This window comes from Danio rerio, chromosome 1 (assembly GCF_049306965.1).
Source record: "Danio rerio strain Tuebingen ecotype United States chromosome 1, GRCz12tu, whole genome shotgun sequence".
NCBI classification, from domain to species: Eukaryota; Metazoa; Chordata; class Actinopteri; order Cypriniformes; family Danionidae; genus Danio; species Danio rerio.
The window spans coordinates 50,462,702-50,480,582 of NC_133176.1; the positions used below are offsets into that span (position 1 = coordinate 50,462,702).

At 34.0% G+C, this 17,881-nt stretch overlaps 2 protein-coding genes and 1 long non-coding RNA gene across 4 annotated transcripts; 2 read left to right on the forward strand and 1 right to left on the reverse strand.

The window, feature by feature from the left end:
* On the reverse strand, nucleotides 1-6,571 carry mhc1zba (major histocompatibility complex class I ZBA). The gene is made up of 9 exons (NM_001110118.1): nucleotides 6,409-6,571; nucleotides 5,188-5,460; nucleotides 3,923-4,210; nucleotides 3,568-3,852; nucleotides 3,301-3,426; nucleotides 2,865-2,906; nucleotides 2,426-2,473; nucleotides 2,149-2,216; nucleotides 1-1,030 (listed from the first exon to the last, which is right to left on the reverse strand). The coding sequence occupies exons 1-9, from the start codon at nucleotides 6,470-6,472 to the stop codon at nucleotides 1,028-1,030; spliced, it is 1,197 nt and encodes a 398-aa protein (NP_001103588.1). The 5' UTR covers nucleotides 6,473-6,571; the 3' UTR covers nucleotides 1-1,027.
* Nucleotides 6,572-6,630: 59 nt separating this feature from the next.
* LOC141386346 (uncharacterized) lies at nucleotides 6,631-10,025 on the forward strand. Its single transcript, XR_012408175.1, has 3 exons — nucleotides 6,631-6,796; nucleotides 7,585-7,633; nucleotides 8,153-10,025. It is a non-coding gene; the product is annotated as an uncharacterized lncRNA (long non-coding RNA).
* A 391-nt stretch (nucleotides 10,026-10,416) lies between these two features.
* cbr1 (carbonyl reductase 1) lies at nucleotides 10,417-17,752 on the forward strand. 2 transcript variants are annotated; one of them, XR_012388632.1, is made up of 5 exons: nucleotides 10,417-10,470; nucleotides 10,587-10,874; nucleotides 12,921-13,028; nucleotides 14,388-15,486; nucleotides 15,838-17,752. XR_012388632.1 is itself a non-coding variant. In NM_194406.1 (4 exon segments), coding segments are annotated over 3 exon segments (831 nt in total). In that variant the 5' UTR covers nucleotides 10,417-10,470; nucleotides 10,587-10,588; the 3' UTR covers nucleotides 14,825-17,752.
* Nucleotides 17,753-17,881: the final 129 nt, after the last annotated feature.

The following is a 17,881-nucleotide window of genomic DNA, read 5'->3' on the forward strand; positions in this document are numbered from 1 at the left end:
CTTTTTTAAACCACTTTTATTGTTAATAAAAAAGAAAGTGCAAAATTCACGAGATGCTCAGTTTTTAACAAAGCCAGAAATATATATTGACTTAAAGTTGGTTTTATATTTACGCATTCGTTCAGTGACAACTTTTGACATGCTCACTATAAATATTGGACTTGAAATCACATGCAAGTATGACTTCAAAACAACATTAGCACTATTCCATTGACTGTGAGCTATCTTGTACTTTGATAGTCATTGGCTGCTAATATCATTTCACCATTTGGAATTTGCAAAGAATACTTTTCTGAAACTATATTATTAAGGAGAAACTCTGAATGTGCCGACATAAAACCAACTTTACCTAAATAAAACATATTAGGACAAATTAGTGTACAGATTAACAGACTTAAACAGAAACAACAGAAATAATATGTACAGTCATAACAGTGAAAACAGTGATATTTATCAGATATTGTAAAGGCACTTTAAATGACAGCAATACAATCAACCACTAACCACATTTAGGAAATAGCTTAATTAAGGCCCCTAAGGAACAGCATGAAAATATCCATATAACACTGATGCATCCTATATCATGAAGAAATATGAGATTACACATTATTTTATGTAAGCTGAGAATTAAATCTAAACTAAGAAACTAAAATAAAACAATCACAACATCATTTTACAATTCAGTGAGAAACTGGTATAAAGGAATGCTTTCCTTTTTTAATGCATTGAGGATCTTTTTATGATACTTTTATCAAAAAGGCTCTGGGTAATTTTTATTGGTGCCCATTTTTAAAACTGGTATTGAAAATTTGTCTACTTTCATCTTTTAGATGTAGGAGTAAGGCAAAAAAGGTAAAAACACACATATATATATATAATGAACAATACCAAATTTTATGAAAAGACATAATGTAAAAATGGGGCACGGTGTAAATCAGCTGTCATTCTGCAAATTTTCTAAGATAATCCAACTTTACAGATCTCCACCAGTAGATTTTCCTTCTGCAGCTGTCGGATTTGGACTCCCTTACTGAAATACAAAACATAAACATTATTTATTTATTATATACTAATAATTGGTACTTATACATAGAACTACAGCTTTAATACACCAACACATTTGAAATCAATATATTTTGGTGGCGTTCCATAAATGAAACGTCACTTATGAACATTGGCAAAATAGCTACCTATACATCATTGAAGTTCTGGACATTTCTGCAAACTGGACACTGACTGAGCTTTCCAAAATATTCCCATCAAACCTGTCCTCTCTCAACCTCTCATTGGTTTCCTATGTCTGCTAGTTTAATAGCGTAGGCCCATAGCATGGCGAACTATCAAGTTTTGTCTGTTAGCATTAAAACACACTATTTGGATAGAATTCGTTGGACAAGGGTGAATGGAGTAAGCAAATTTTACCACAATACCTCTATGATGTTAATAGCCAATTTACACAGATAAAAAAAAATTTTCAGTAAGACTACCAGAAGTGGACTCGATTTGTATACTGCTGTCGCCACCCTGTTGTCCACATACCATTAAAGACCTATACATTTTAATACTTTTTCAAATATTTTCCAAGTGATGTTTAACAGAGCAAGGACATTTTCACAGTATTTCATATATATATATATATATATATATATATATACACATACACACACACACACACACACACACACACACACACACACACACACACACACACACACACACACACACACACACACACACACACACACACACACACACACACACACACACACACACACACACACACACACACACACACACACACACACATTTTTCCTTTCGGAGATGCTCATTTCACCTTTTTAAAGCACTTTGAGATTTTTTTTTTTATCAAAAATGTACTTAATACAAAATAATGACCCATTATGATTACTAAGATTAAGGCACATTTGTAGAGAGCTAAAATAACTGGGAGCTCTGGTATAATAATTATTTCTCACCTTCTTTATGTAAATGTAAAACTAAAACTTTACGTAAAACTACTAAAACCATCTGAACAAATGTGCCTCTTTTAATACTTTTTTTTAACCTTTCCTCTAGTATCTACAAACAGAAGAGTTCTATACAGTGGACCCTCTGGCTTTACTAATATTGCATGTAAATCATAGTTACCACAATGTCCATTTTTTCCTGTGAGTTAGTAGGACTGCTTTTTGAACTTCCATCACTACTCCCTTGACCTGTTGATGTAAAGTGAAATGTCAAAGTGAGCTGTGCATGTTTTTTTTTAAAACAGTGTGCCAAAACTTTGTCTAGCAAAAGAAATAAAAAAGGAAAGAAAGTGGAATCTTGCAGTACAGCAAGATGCATTTAATAAAGCAATTTGATTTTAGTTCTGTAATAGAAGAAAGCATGTGCCAATCAATAACTGAATAAAAAGAATATTTACCAGAGTCGTCTGAACCAGGTAGCATAGAGCATTTCTCATCCTTGTTTCCTGCAACATGCAGATATTCAAGTCCCACAATCAAGTAATAAAAGTCAATCACGGGTAAATGTTGTATTGCTACTCTTTTCAAGACATTTCACTTATACTGCACTTTGATTTAATATTAATTTTAACTTACAATAATGAAAAAATATAAGTGCATGAAAAAGCAGTCTAATTTTTATCAACTAGTTTTGCAAATTTCTCAATAATAGTGCTAATACTGACTGTGGCTGTAAATAAAGTGCTACCAAAAACAGCTTCAACACCAGTCAACCCTCCTTTTAAGTCCAGTAATGAACAACAAGAGAATATTCTAAGTCTAAGACATGATGCATTTAAACAAGTGATTTGGTGCAATAATAAGCTTGTGCCAATCTATAACTGAATAAAAACTCACCAGAGATAGTTGGTACTGAAGAAGGTTTCACATTGTTATTTCCTGTAAAATGCAGATTTTCAAGTCATGCCATCAAGAAATAAAAGACAATCACAGGTGAATGCTGTACTGCTACTTTCTTAAACACACCCTGAGCATTTCACTTTAGTTGCACTTTGATTGAATATTAATTTTAACTTATAATTGATTGAAAATGTTGAAGTACATGAAAAAACTGTTTTTCTCCACCAGTTTTCACCATTTCTCAAAAGTGATCTAATTTCTCCTAAAACAATGAACCATCAAGACTGATTACATTTTGAGAATAAGATTGAAATCAATAACCAATCAATAAATAATGACATTATCATCATGAAAAAAACTTTTCCCTAAATAAATATTGTAAAAAATTAAAAAACATGAAATTGTTAATGATCATTTATCAGTCTATACGCACCGCTCCTCTTTCTTAGGAAATAAACTGCTCCACCAATGGCTGCCAGCACAACCAAAACTACAATTATTGCTCCAGCAATAATACCTATGGGAGATCCTGACTCAGGGCCATCCAGGCACTCCCCATCTACACAAATACAAAGATATGTATTTACAATTTTAATCAAACTAAAAAAAAAAGAAACAAATAGTTTTGGCAAAAAATGGAGGTTCACAGCTTTTGTGATGCTTTTTGAATATAAGGTGCTTTTTCTGTATGTTTCATTACCCCATTTTTTGATAATTGGTTCCTTGAGGGTTGTGTGGGACACATAACAGTCATATTCTGCTTTTTCATCCTCATAGATGTTAATGCTCTTTCTCAGCTGAAAGGTCCCATCTTCGTTTGGTCTAACTCCTGTGGATTCTACCTCATTATCAGGCAGTGTAATGCGGTATTTCCTTATGTTCAAAATCACATCTTTGGGGTAGAATCCAGTGGCCAGACAAGTAAGTTTTAGCTTGATTTTGCCATTGATAATCCTCTTCGCAAACACATGAACTTCTGGGGAAGCTGAAATCACAAGTACATTGTTTAATCAGTCAGTTCTATAACACTAACCAAATGCTGTATGTTTACTCACAGCCTTCTCTAAGCTCCTTATCTCCATATTCTCTGAATTTGTTGAGCCAGTCCACACACTCTTTTTCCAGGTAGCCCTTGGTGTACTGATTTAGGATGGGCACATTATCCCATTTCCTCTTGGTTGGAAGAGCTTCTTCCACTGGGGCAACCCACTGAGACTCCGCATCATCAAAAGAAAGGAAGTTTCTTCCATCATAGCTGTACTCATCAATGCCTCTGGAAAACCGGACATCATTGCCCTGACTCTCAATTTCACAACCATGTCTCCACTGAAGAACATGAACATCTGAAACAGACACAAATTAAACTGACTATGAGACAGATCAAAAGCAAAAATGATACAGATGTAATATTTTAATGAAAAATAAGATAGGATAGATAAGTTTTACTGTTTTGAGCCTGACTTTATTTGAACCTAAGTACAGCAAAAAAAGTCAAATTGATTAAAAAAAAATCAGATTGTATAATCGATGAATGCATTATTGCATATATTATATATTATGATGACATAAGACACATATACCACAGTTCTGTCATAGCAAATATTTAAATAAATGTTAAAAAAAAAAAAGTTTTTTTTTTAAAATCTATTTTATACCTGTGATTTCAAAGCTGAATGTTCAGCATATTTCTAATTTGTTGATTTTCCACACAGACATGTATTATTATTATTATTATTTTATTATTATTATTATTATGTTGAAATCAGATGAACAATTTATTTCAGCTTTCTTTAATGAACATTAAATTCAGAAGAACAGCATAAGATAATAAGATGATAATAATAATAATAAACATTTCTTAAACAAAACATTTGCATATTAGAATTTTGAAGGATAATATAAGTGAAGTTCTGATTTCTAAATGTAATAATTTTTGAAGTTCGGAATTTATTACCTTTTTAAATATATTCAAATAATTGTTATCTTATTTATTATTACTATTTCATTAATTTTCTTTTTGGCTTAGTCCCTTTGTTAATTTTATTATCAACTTATACAGCATATATTTTAAGCAGCGGAGGAGATGTCCTTCCAGCTGCAGCCCATCACTGGGAAAATTTATTATTATTATTATTTTTATCTTTTATCTAAAAATACATATATTTTTTAATTTTTTAGATACTTTTCTGTACTTTCCATTAAATAAATGCAGGCTTGGTGAATAGAACAGACAGTTTTAGAAAGCATTAAAAATATTTTTTATAGAACAGCTTTTGACCAGTAGTGTATATGCAGGGTAAAACAGATAACCATTCCTCACCTGATTTATTGTGTCTCATTCGTTCCATCAGAATGTTGACGTTCACATTAAACCACTGTTCTTTGCTCTTTCTGGACTGGGTGCCTTTTTCCCAGTAATCTTCCTGCATTTTCTCTTTCATCCAGTGCTGTTTGGGAATCTTCTTCTGCTGTTCGCTATTGTAATAGTCAATCTGTCTGTCATCTAGCAAACCCATTGCAGTGAATTCATAGATGCCCGGCAGATTGACAGGTCTGGATAAAGCTGTGTATATGTAGTAGAGGGAGTGTTTTTCTGTATTCAAAGAGAACAAAACATGAAAATGTCAAAAACACATGATCCACATGGTCATTTTTAAGTATACATTATGAAAATAGTTTCATGGTGAAGTGGTGACATCTGACCATCACAAACAAATCTGGTTAGATTGTTTTAAGATGTTTTTGTCCTTTTCTTTCAACCTATAGACCAACTATTGCAACATCTGTAGCAGTTAATCATTGCTCTTATATTTGGCACAGCTGAGGTCAGTTTAGTCTATGATGCTGCCTTTCACATTTTTATTAAACACAAATATTATTGAAGTTTAGTGAATATCACTTGAAATCTTGTTGATTGTTGATATTTGGAACAACACTAATTTATGTGGTTCATACACATTTCCAGAGATTCTATGGAGATTCTTCTACTTAAAAAAAAAACGTTTAAATTTTTTTTAATAATTTTTAAAAACATTTTATTTAAACTAGACCCTTTTCCCTAAGATCATATATTTACATAAAAATATTACATTATGTTTCCTTTTATATGAATAGAATTATAGCCCTTTTTTATTAACAAGTCATTCTACAATAAACTGTGCTCTATAAAACAGCGTTTTGATATAATTACATTATTATTTTATAGCATTTAATTGTCAAGCAATGGTTTCAAGTTTAGTACGTTAGAGCAAGCACAACATAACCTAAAATGGCGGAACCAGGAAGTTTCCTCCTAAACCGAAAGTATTCACTGACAAGCCAGGGAGGCCATAAACACAAACACAGACCGTAACTTACACAGACATATTAAACATTTAAGCCGTTTTTGTATACATATCAGCCTATGAAATACGTATATATAGTAATAAGCAGCTTGAGGAACGATAATGACGTCGATTAGTTTACTTTCGGTTTTAAGAAATATCCTACATAGGCCACTTATTGAGTAGCTATTTTTAAGTCAAAATAGCAGGCGACTCACCGGTCCAGGCTGGTACAACCGCAACAAGCATCACTGCCGAAAACAAAACGGCAAAACTACCCATTCTGAAGCCTTTTGAGGCCGCGGTGTGTGTCTGTTTCCTCCTCCACTAACGTCTTCTCTCTGATAGCTGACGAACAGGTTAAACTGTTATGAGACGGTCTAAAATTCAAAGCCACGCCCCCCGAAGAGCGTAAATAACCAATACTGAAACAGAAGCGCAGCATCACTAGTGACTAGGAGAAAGCTGGTGTTTGAGTTTCTTTCTTGTTGACAAGGATAAGAAGACAGAGGATGCAAAACTAACGTTAGATTTACACGATTAAATAAACTTTATTGACTGGTTCTGTGGCAGATAGTTGTGCCTCAGGGAGCGCGGACCTATCAGGTTAGCATATATGAACACACAGCAGCGATATTCATCCGATTTTCCTTGATTTTGTACAGTGAAGAGGTTTGGGCATAGGACATAGCCCTTGGCTATCAGTCAGATGCTACTTTTGGCATGTCAGAAATTTGGGTTTGGCCCTACCTCGGAATCGCACAGTTAAATAAGATCAGCTTTATCAGTGTTTAAAAGAATTTGTCATATGAAGACATTAAAAGAGTTGAAAAGTCAAAACGCAAAAGATATTTATTTTATTGGAGGATTTTGGCTTCATTTTCTGAAAACTTCAAATACTTTGTCTTTATTTTTTTAAATTATATGTTTTTATGTACTTATTTGTTTAATTAATTTAGTTTTTCATTCATTTTCTGTCTGGTTTAGTCCCTTTATTAATCTGGGGTCGCCACAGCGAAATGAACCGCCAACTTATCCAGCAAATGTTTTACACAGCAAAAAAAAAAAAAAAAAAACAATGTGAATGTAAATTAAATGTAATCTCATTGTAATCCTAATCATAAAATCAGGTGTTTATTTTTAGATCTTGTCATCTCAAATCATTCTTCTATTTCTTTTTGGAACAACCTTTTGATGATATTAAATGGTTGTATGTTTGGTAACTCCCAAGACTTTTTTAAACAAATAAAATTTAAGAAATATCTTTTTAAATGATTTACATATTTTATCCAGTTAAACAATTTCTACAGAAATTAAAAAATTACATTGATGTCTCTTGCTCTTTCCTTGAGACTTCTTCTCTGTTGTCTGAGTCTGTTGCTCATTTATTTTAGGAATGTCCCTTGGTTAAACCTTTCTGGTCTGATGTGAATTGTCCTAAAGGTTTGTATGGATTTTTCTTTAAGATAGACATATTATTTTTGGGGTTTTACATTAAAGAAAAACAATTCCTTAATTCCAGCGGTGGAAAGAAAACTGAAAATTTATACTCAAGTTAAAGTATCATTACTTGCCTAAAAATGTAGTGCAAGTAGAGTAAAAGTATCTGTTGTAAATATTACTCAAAGTAATAGACCTTTCAAATGTCAAGAGTAGTGAGTAGGGAGTATTACGCTGTAAAAAGCTAATGCATGTAACTTGTGGATGTGTGTAAACGGAACATTCTGTAGTGCATTAAGTGATTGCCCAGCAGGCACACAACATCATTAAAACGTTATAAGGTTAGATTTAGGTTGTGATGTCAAGTGACTAAAGTTCCAAAACTCAACGTCACATTGACGTCATATACTGGCATTTATTTGTCAGGTATGGCAACCAAAAACGTCTGATAGACATCATAGTGGTAACGTCCACACAGTGTCAAATTGTAACATCATTAGGTTGATATTTGGTTGATTTCAGGTTGGACGTTGGACATTGACGTCGGCCTGACGCTGGGTTCTGATGTCATCCTGATTTTCATTTCCAAACATAATGCCATGTCCCCACGACGTTGAGGTGCAACATAATCTGACATTAATTTGACATCTTGTGTCTGCTGGGTGTTTAAGGCCATTTCGGTCATCGTACAGTAAACACCCGTCATCTTCTCATCAGTGACATGCATCTAAACAGTTTATGGTTCAATGTGTGTACATTTTTTCTTGGACACTTTTAATGCCTCCAAACAGTTTGCTGCAAGTATAAATCGGCCATGTCTTGAGGTAGTTCATTATGATTTATCTTCTATGTACGATTTGATTGGACAGTAATCACAGGGCTGATTGTTCTAATCCCCATAGACAAAATAAATGAAGTAGTGACTGCAGGTTGAAGGAAAGTAGTGGAGTAAAAGTACCGAAACATCTTTAAAAATGTACTCAACGGAAAGTAAAATTACACACTTTAAAACTAGTAAATTAATTTCTGAGAAAAACTACTCAATTACAGTAGTTTGAGTATTTGTAATTTGTTACTTTACACCACTGATTCATTTAAGTTTTTGTGTTAACCTCATATTATTTATAAGAAAGGTTTTTATACATAAGTGTATATATAACCAATATAAACCAAATTTAGATTTTTTTTAATCGACATTTGGACCTGTACTTAAAAACCATTACAGAGTCTCATAACAAGAAAGCAGTTAAAACTTGTAAAAACACATACTTTATTTAGCCCAATATTCTGCATTAATTTTTATTATTTTTTCCTCTCTTAATTTTTGTTTATTTATTATCATTTTTATTGTTTTTTTCTTCTTATTGTCTTTCTTTTTCTTTTAAAAAAGTAATATCTGTATTGTTTGTACTATACTTCTGTACTTCTATCTTTTGTAATTGCCTGTTGTTATTGCAATTAAAATGAAAACGTGCTCGAGCCATCCATGGTGCCTGAAATAATAAGAACATCTTGTATAAAAACAAAACTCTTTTTTTCAATAACTGGTTTAAAATGATATTTATTTTTTTGTGTGTCAACTTTTCAATGATAGTGATTTACTTTGTAACTTCTCAGAATTTTTAGTCCAGGAATTCCTGTTAGCCCAAAAGTCATTGCTATTGTGGCTGATGCAATCCCACAAGGTGTTTTTATGTTTTTAAAGGACTTTTATTTCCAATTCTTTGTGATTCAGTAAAGATTTGGGAAATATTTATGGGTAAACAGTGCCTTTCATTATCTAAATCAAAATGCAATAAGAAAACAAGAGCCCTGTTTTAGGAAGATTCACTGTGCCTTATATGTAATGTCATATTGGAATGGTTTTGTAAATGATATTTAATAGAAGAAAGCTATAACAAACAAAACAAGAAAAGTTACCTTTAAACTGATTCATATAGATGCTATCCAGACAAGTGTAACCCTAAAAGGCTTAAGAATGACATTAACACCAACTGTTCATTTTGCTCTGTGAATCCTGAAACTTCTGTTCATTTATTTCGGAATTGCCCTCATTCAATAACATTTTGGTGTGATGTTCTTGATTTTACAAAAGATTATGTTAAGGAATTTGAATTTACATATAAGAATGTTATCTTTGTTTTCCATGAATGTGAAAAGGAAAGTAATAATTATTTCATAAACCTTATTATTTTGGTTGACCAAATGTATTTTGAGTCTATTGAGGGAAAAACTTTGATGAAGGACTAGGCACTTGTCTTGGACCAAATGACTGAAAACCCCTGGATTGTTGTTGTTTGATTGATGACATTGGTTGTTAATGTTTTTCAAGCATTCAATAAAAAATAAAAATAAAAAATACAGTCTATGGTGGGTGCCATCACTGCACCTGTGCGAAAACAGAAACAAACTTCCGGGTTCAGAGCGTGCGATAATTAAATATTCCAGAATACACACGAACAAGCAATAGTGTGTAATATTCTATTCAAGTATGTTGGAGCAGATCTGATTCAAAGGTTAAATTACATAATATTTTTTTCTTTCATTTCATGAGACGATCAGCTTAATAGTGCAATAAATAAAATGTGTATTATTGTTTATCCTCAGCTGTTTTTAATGGAGAGCACATTTACTGCTCTTCTAGTTATGAAATACACACTAGATGTGTCTGAAATGACAGCAAACGTATAGAAATTAAAATTAAAATAATCATAAATGTTCTTATGAAAAGACTCGATGCACGTGATATCAACCTTACGTAAGCATATCTCTCGCGCGTGCGCAGTAAGCAGCGACAAACCAAAACTGTCATCCAACTTGACAACCACGGAGTAAAACAGGTACATATTTTATAATCATGCATACTTTTTTCTGCGTTCAAATATGTGTATTAAGTAGGCCAACATTTCTGTTTTTTCTCTACACGATACTGCTTTCACGGCACGAACATTTCCAGCAATGAGTCAGTGCAAAGTAGCTCTGGTCACTGGTGCAAATAAAGGCATCGGCTTCGCGATCGTGCGTGCACTGTGTAAAGAGTACACCGGGGACGTGTATCTGTCATCCCGGGATGTCGGACGAGGAACCGCAGCGGTGGACAGCTTGAAGAAGGAGGGACTGCACCCGCTTTTCCATCAGCTGGACATCAACGACCCAAACAGTGTCCGAACTGCACGCGACTTCTTCCAGGAGAAGTACGGGGGCCTGGACGTGCTCATCAACAATGCTGGAATCGCCTTTAAAAGTAAATTAATTAATTTACAGTTCACCCAGGAATGAAAATATGCTTACCCTTATACTTGTTTAAAACCATTACTAGTTTATTTCTTCTGTTAAACACAAAAGAAGATGTTTTGAAGAAAGCTGAAAATCTGTAACCATTGACTTCAATAGAACTTGTTTTTCCTATATGGAAGTCAATGGTTACTGGTTTTCATCTTTTTTTTGGAGGTGTTTTATTATAGGGTATTTTTGAAACAAACATTTCTTTCTATTGTTAAACACAAAATAAAACCTTTTAAAGAAAACTGAAAACCTGTAACCATTGACTTCCATAGTATTTGTTTTTCTACTATGGAAGTCAATGGTTACAAGTTTTCAGCTTTCTTCTGGGGATGTTTGTTATAGGACATGTTTGAAACAAGTATTTTGTCTGTTAAACATAAATACACTGTTAAACATAAATACAAGATATTATGAAAAAAGTTGAAGCACTAACCATTGACTTTCATATAAAAATCTAATATAATGGAAGTCAGTAGTTACAGGTTTTCAGTTTTCGTCAGGGGTGATTTATTATAGGGTTTGTTTGAATCAAGTATTTCTTCTTTTAACCACAAAAGATATTATGAAAAAAAGGTGAAAAAGCTGTAACCATTGACTTCCATAGTAGTAAAAACAAATACTTTGGAAGCCAGTAGTTACAGGTTTCTGCTTTCTTCGGGGGGTGTTTTATCATAGGGTATGTTTGAAACAAGTATTTCTTTTTTTTCTGTTAAACACAAAAGAAGATATTTTAAGGAAAGCTGAAAACCTGTAACCACTGACTTCCATATTATTTGTTTTCCTACTATGGGAGTCAATGGTTACAGGATTTCAGTTTTCTTCAGGGGAGGTTTATTACATGATATGTTTTAAACGAGTAGTTCTTTCCTCTGTTAAGCATAAAAAGAAAATATTTTGAAGAAAGCTTAAAACCTGTAACCATTGACTTCCATATTATTTGTTTTTCCTACTATGGGAGTCAATGGTTACAGGTTTTCAAATTTCTTTTAGTGTTTTTTTATTATGAGGTATGTTTTGAAACAAGAATTTCTGTCTTCTGTTGAACACAAAAGAAGATGTTTTGAAGAGAGTTAAAAACCTGTAACCATTGACTTCCATAGTATGAAAAACAAATACTATGAAAGTCAATGGTTACAGCTTTTCAGCTTTCTTTAGTGTTTTTTTATTATATGGTACCATTTTCTTACGTAGTATTTGTATTTGTTTTCCTACTACAAAAGTAAATGGTTACAGGTTTTCAGTTTTCGTCGTGGGTGTTTTATTATAAGGTATTTTTTAAACAAATATTTCTTTCCTCTCTTAAACACAGAAGATATTTTGAAGAAAGGTGAAAACCTGCAACCAAAAACAAATACTTTGAAAGTCAATGGTTACATGTTTTTATTTTAACCATTTTCAACAAGATATAAAGATTTGTAATCACACAAGTAAATAGTGAGTGAATAATATTTGGGGGAGGGGGGATCTATCCCTTTAACATCGCTTTAAGGGAAATGAAATGAAAATAAACACTTTTTCATGACATTTATTCAATATTTACAGACTCATGCATCACACAAGTTTACCCCCCCAAAAAAAAGTAAACACTTTTTACTTGCCTTCAAGTGATTACAAGCCTTGCGTAAGTTTTTTTTATTCTGTTAAACACAAAAGAAGATATTTTGAAGAAGGATTAAAACATGTAACTATTGACTTTTATAATAGGAAAAGATTAATACAATGGAAGTCAATGGTTACACGTTTTTTGCTTTCTTTAGTATATCCTGCTTTGTTTTCAACAGAGCAAAGAAACTCAAACAGGTTTGTAAACAAACAAGTTACGAATGAGTAAATTATGACATCATTTTCAGTTTTAGTTGAACTGTCCCTTTAAGTTTCATACTTTTGACCTGAAGTTTTCTACCATTTCGAAGGAAGTAAAAACAAACAAAAGTTTAATCAAAGTTTAAAATGCTGTCTTCTGCCATTTGACTAATAAAAACAATGTTTGATTTCTTCATGGCAGTGGCCGACACAACCCCCTTTGGGACCCAAGCTGATGTGACACTGAAGACCAATTTCTTTGCCACCAGAGACATGTGTAATGTGTTTTTACCCATTATCAAACCAGGAGGTAGGTCATACCAGTCATACCTCCCAGAACCTGCTAGTCTGGGGATTTATCTTCTCGCATTTCTTCCTTTTAACATTCCTTACTTTTCTTTCTTGAACTCAAAACACTGTCAACATTTTCTCCCCCTTCACTTGTCACAATTTTTATGAGTTTCTTAATTCTGTTAAACTTGACAAAAAAACTAATTGAAAACCTGTAACCATTGACTTCATAGTATTTGTTTTTCCTACTATGGGTGTCAATGGTTACCAGTTTCTGACATTTTTCAAAAATATTTTCTTCAGGAAAAAGAAACACATGAGGGTCAGTAAATACTGAATAAGATTAAATTTTTTTGGTGAACTGTCTTTTTAAAGTTCCCGTGAAGTGCTTTGAAATGTGCATTTGTTATTGGATGTTTTATATAACATAGGGTAGTCAATCAATCAATCAATCAATCAATCAAGCCTTTATTTGTCACTACACTTTCGTATAGCGAAATTGGACCCCCCAGACCATAGACAAAACATCACAAACAACTTTTCAGGGGAGACAGATCTTAGGAGGTAGCATTTAGAAACGAAGAAAGATACATTTGGACAGTTAGGCTAAAAAACACCCCCTCAGCTTGCCCTTGATTAGGACAAAGTGAGAAAAGGGAGAAAAACAGCCCTATCTTAGCATAAGCACACCGGCAAGACACAACATAGACAGAAGGGATGGGAACAGGGGTAATGGAAAACAATCCGTTGAGTGCGGGCAGCCAACTGGCCCAGCAGCCATTTCCGGCGCAAGTCACAGCCCCGCCCACGCCCCACGTGGGTAAAAGCACACGAAGGCGTTTGGATGGGGATCGGTGGTGAATGTTTATCTGTAGATATGTTTGTGTGTGTGTGAGCCTACATAGTCCAGAGTCCCGCAGGTGTCCTTGACAGGGGCAGGAATTCAGAGCGTCCGCTTATCTTGCTTATCCCAGGGAGTAGTCCCTCCCTTTTTTAAAAAATCTGCCAATAGCAGTTTGTTTTATAACAGGTCTGCCAGTGAGGGTGGTTGAGCTCAAGCGCATCTAATGAAAAGCAAATGAGAAACTTCTTAAAGGGGGTGGGGCATATCAGATGCTAGAGAGCATCTGATTGGTCAAGATTGGATAAGAAACTAAAGTATAAAGTGACGTGAAAAAAACATTGCTCATATAGGCGGAAGAGAAAAAGCTTTACATGTTTATATCAGTTTTATATCTTGTATACACACATTTTGTCATTGTTTTGTTGCACACTAGCTTTTAGATATCCTTAAAACTAACATACTGAATACTAACATCTTAAAAAACTTTATTTTTATTTCACTCAATTTGTAAACACTTTTATTTTTTTCTTCTAGGTCGATTAGTAAATGTTTCCAGCGGAATGGGCTCAATGGCACTAGGCCGCTGCAGTCCAGAACTCCAGGCCCGATTCCGAAGCGACGATATCACAGAGGAAGAGTTAAACGGACTGATGGAGCGATTCGTCCGTGAGGCTCAGGAAGGCGTTCATTCGGAACGAGGATGGCCCTCAACTGCATATGGCATCTCCAAAACTGGCCTCACCACCCTGACTCGAATTCAGGCCCGAAATCTGACCAAAGAAAGGCCTGGGGATGGGATCCTGTGCAACGCCTGCTGTCCAGGATGGGTCAGGACTGACATGGCTGGACCAAATGCCACCAAATCACCAGATGAGGGCGCCATCACTCCAGTGTATTTGGCGTTGCTTCCTGCAGGAGCAAAAGAGCCTCATGGCCAGTTTGTTTCAGAGATGAAAGTGCAGCCTTGGTAAAGGAGGTTTGTATATGTTACAATCTGGGGTCAAGTTGAGAAACATCCAAATTAACTTCTCTGGTGTCAGAAAGTCCAACTCAGACTGATTCTTAAGGGGATAGTTCACACAAAACTGAAAATTCTCATAATTTACTCATCATTCACTTCTTCCAAACTAGCTTTACTTACTGTCATGCTGTTAGTGGTTTCTGGTTTTCGGCATTCTTCAAAATATCTTTTTTTGTGGTCAACAGAATAGAGATACTGAGGTTTGAAACCAGTCGGAGGAGAGTAAATTGTGATTAAATGTTCATTTTTGAGTGAACTGTCCCTTTAAGGTGCTCTAAAATAAGGTACTAAGTGCATTGTGGGTTTAATTGTAAATCTAACACAAAAAGCTTTACGATTTGGTCAAAGATTTGATGAATAGACAAATCGAGTGAATCAAGTCTGCTATTTAAAGGCATAGTTCACGCAAAACTGAAAATTATTTCATCATTTACTCACCATTCGCTTGTTTCAAACTAGCTTCACTTATGCTGTCAGTGGTTACTGGTTTTCAGCATTCTTCAAAATATCCTCTTTTGTGTTCAACAGAATAAAGAAACTCGGGTTTGAAACCAGTCGGAAGAGAGTAAATAGTGAGTGATTGCTCATTTTTGGGTGAACTGTCCCTTTAAGGTTCTCTAGAAATAAGCTACTAAGTGCATTATGAGATTAATTGTCAATATAACACCAAAAGCTTTACAGTTTGGTCAAAGATTTGATGAATAGACAAATTGAGTGTTTCAAGTATGCTTTATAAAGGGATAGTTCACACAAAACTGAACATTATTTGATTGTTTACTCACCATTTGCTTGTTCCAAACTAACTTTACTTACTTTCAAGCTGTCAGTGGTTACCGGTTTTCAGCATTCTTCAAAATATCTTCTTTTGTGTTACAACAGAATAAAGAAACTCGGGTTTGAAATTACTTGTAGGAGAATAAATAGTGAGTAAATGTTCAGTTTTGTGTGAACTGTCCCTTTAAGCTGCTCTAGAAATAAGTTACTAAGTGCATCATGCGATTAATTGTAAATATAACACCAAAAGCTTTACTATTTGGTTAAATCTTTGATGAAAAGGCAAATTGAGTGTATCAAGTATGCTTTATAAAGGGATAGTTCACACAAAACTGAAAATTCTCATTTTAATTCACCATTCACTTGTTCCAAACTAGCTTTACTTAATTTCATGTTGTCAGTGGTTACCGGCTTTCAGCATTCTTCAAAACATCTTCTTTTGTGTTCAACAGAATAAAGAAACTCTGTTTTGGAATCAATCAATGGAGAGTAAATAGTGAGAAAATGTTCATTTTTGAGTGAACTGTCCCTTTAAAGTGCTCTAGAAATAAGTTACTAAGTGCATTATGCGATTTAACTAAATATAACACCAAAAGCTTTACAGTTTGGTCAAAGATTTGATGAATAGGCGAATTTCCTGTTAAATTGCTTACTCTAAGGCAATGGTCTCAAACTCAATTCATGGAGGGCTGGAGCTCTGCATAGTTTAGCTCCAACATATCCAACTCACACCTGCTTAATACTCTAGTAGTCTTGAACACCTTGATTAATTTGATTAACTAGGTTTGAGTTTGGAGCAAAATTGTGCAGAGCTGCGGCCCTTCAGGAATTGAGTTTGAGACCTATACTCTAAAGGCATCTGAAGGATGTTGGAGACCTTTTTTCTTTAGTAAAACTATATTAGGCATGGTGGTTATAAAATGCAAATAAGCAGTTCTTTGAGATTTGAAAAAACAAATACAGGCAAAACAAAATGACTACATGTGCCCCCTGACTATAGGCCATATTAAGGGATGTAAACAATAACACGGGTCCTAATTCCTGTTTTAGATTTTTAATTTTCTTGACTTATAAGGATCCAGAAAGCTCCACATATTGATTTTTTTATGACAGCCTCTTTAACCTTGTTTATGACTGAATCACATGTTGGTACAGTTCCTAATTAGTTTGACGACAGGCAGGAACTGCATGGAACAATGATATTGCCATATTGAAATGGTCCATTTATTGTCATCCTAACTTTCATACATCCTATCATGTATGCATTACTCATGTTTTTTTTCTGTATCTATTTTTTGACTCTCAATTTTTATGAATCATCAAGGATCACAATTTCAGATATTTAAAAAAATGCCCTTAGTGTAAATAAATTATTAGCGAATTTTATTTTTGTGTGTACTGTCCCTTTAAAATAAATGACTGCAACCATATAAATGCACTATGTGGAAAGTTTTGTCAATTTTCACAGACCAAAATGTTGTGCTTAAAGATCCATTTTGCGCAAAAAAAGTTACATTGAAGTAGACGTTTACAATGCAAATACAAACATTAACTACAATACACTGCGAAAAGAGATTAGTTGACTTTACTTTGGAACAGTGTTTCTCAACCACGTTCCTGGAGGACCACCAACACTGCATGTTTTGGGCGTCTCCGTTGTCTGTCACACCCATTGCAGGTCGTTCAGTCTCTGCTAATGAGCTAATGATATAAATAAGGTGTGTCTGGTTTAGGAGACATGGAAAGTGTGGTCGTCCAGGAACATGGTTGAGAAACACTGCTTTAAAACAAGTTTAAACATGTTAGTTTTAAAGCAGTTTGTTGACATAAATTGAGTAAACCCATTGTCTTAATATTTATTAAATTAACTGTGTAAAATGATAAAAGTTAAGTCAACTTAACAGTTCCAAGTTACAACAGATCTACTCACTTTAAGTAAAGCAACTGAACACTTTTCACAGTGTAATTACTTCTAAATTAGATCATTTTTACTCTGTGTATTGTGACAGCACTCTTGTAATGTTCAAATGTATCAATGTTGTACTTCTACATAATATTGTTGATGATTTGTTTAATCTGAAAATAAAAATGAATTGCAGCTGTACTCTCCTCCCTTCCTCATTTGTCTCAGAAGTTTGACAGCAAGTTCCATCCATTAAAGGTTCAGAAATACAAGTTTTGTGTCATTCAGCTTTTATTGCAGCTCAGATGAACTATGCAATGGACCAGAGTG

Bases quoted from the DNA above. Each gene is read 5' to 3' on its own strand.
- mhc1zba (NM_001110118.1), bottom strand. From the start codon at position 6,472: ATGGGTAGTTTTGCCGTTTTGTTTTCGGCAGTGATGCTTGTTGCGGTT. The intron at 2,907-3,300 runs GTGCGTATAGAC...TGCATTTTACAG, and splicing joins TTTCCTAAGAAAGAGGAGCG to GAAATAACAATGTGAAACCT. The intron at 2,217-2,425 runs GTAAATATTCTT...TTACATCAACAG, and splicing joins ACCTGGTTCAGACGACTCTG to GTCAAGGGAGTAGTGATGGA.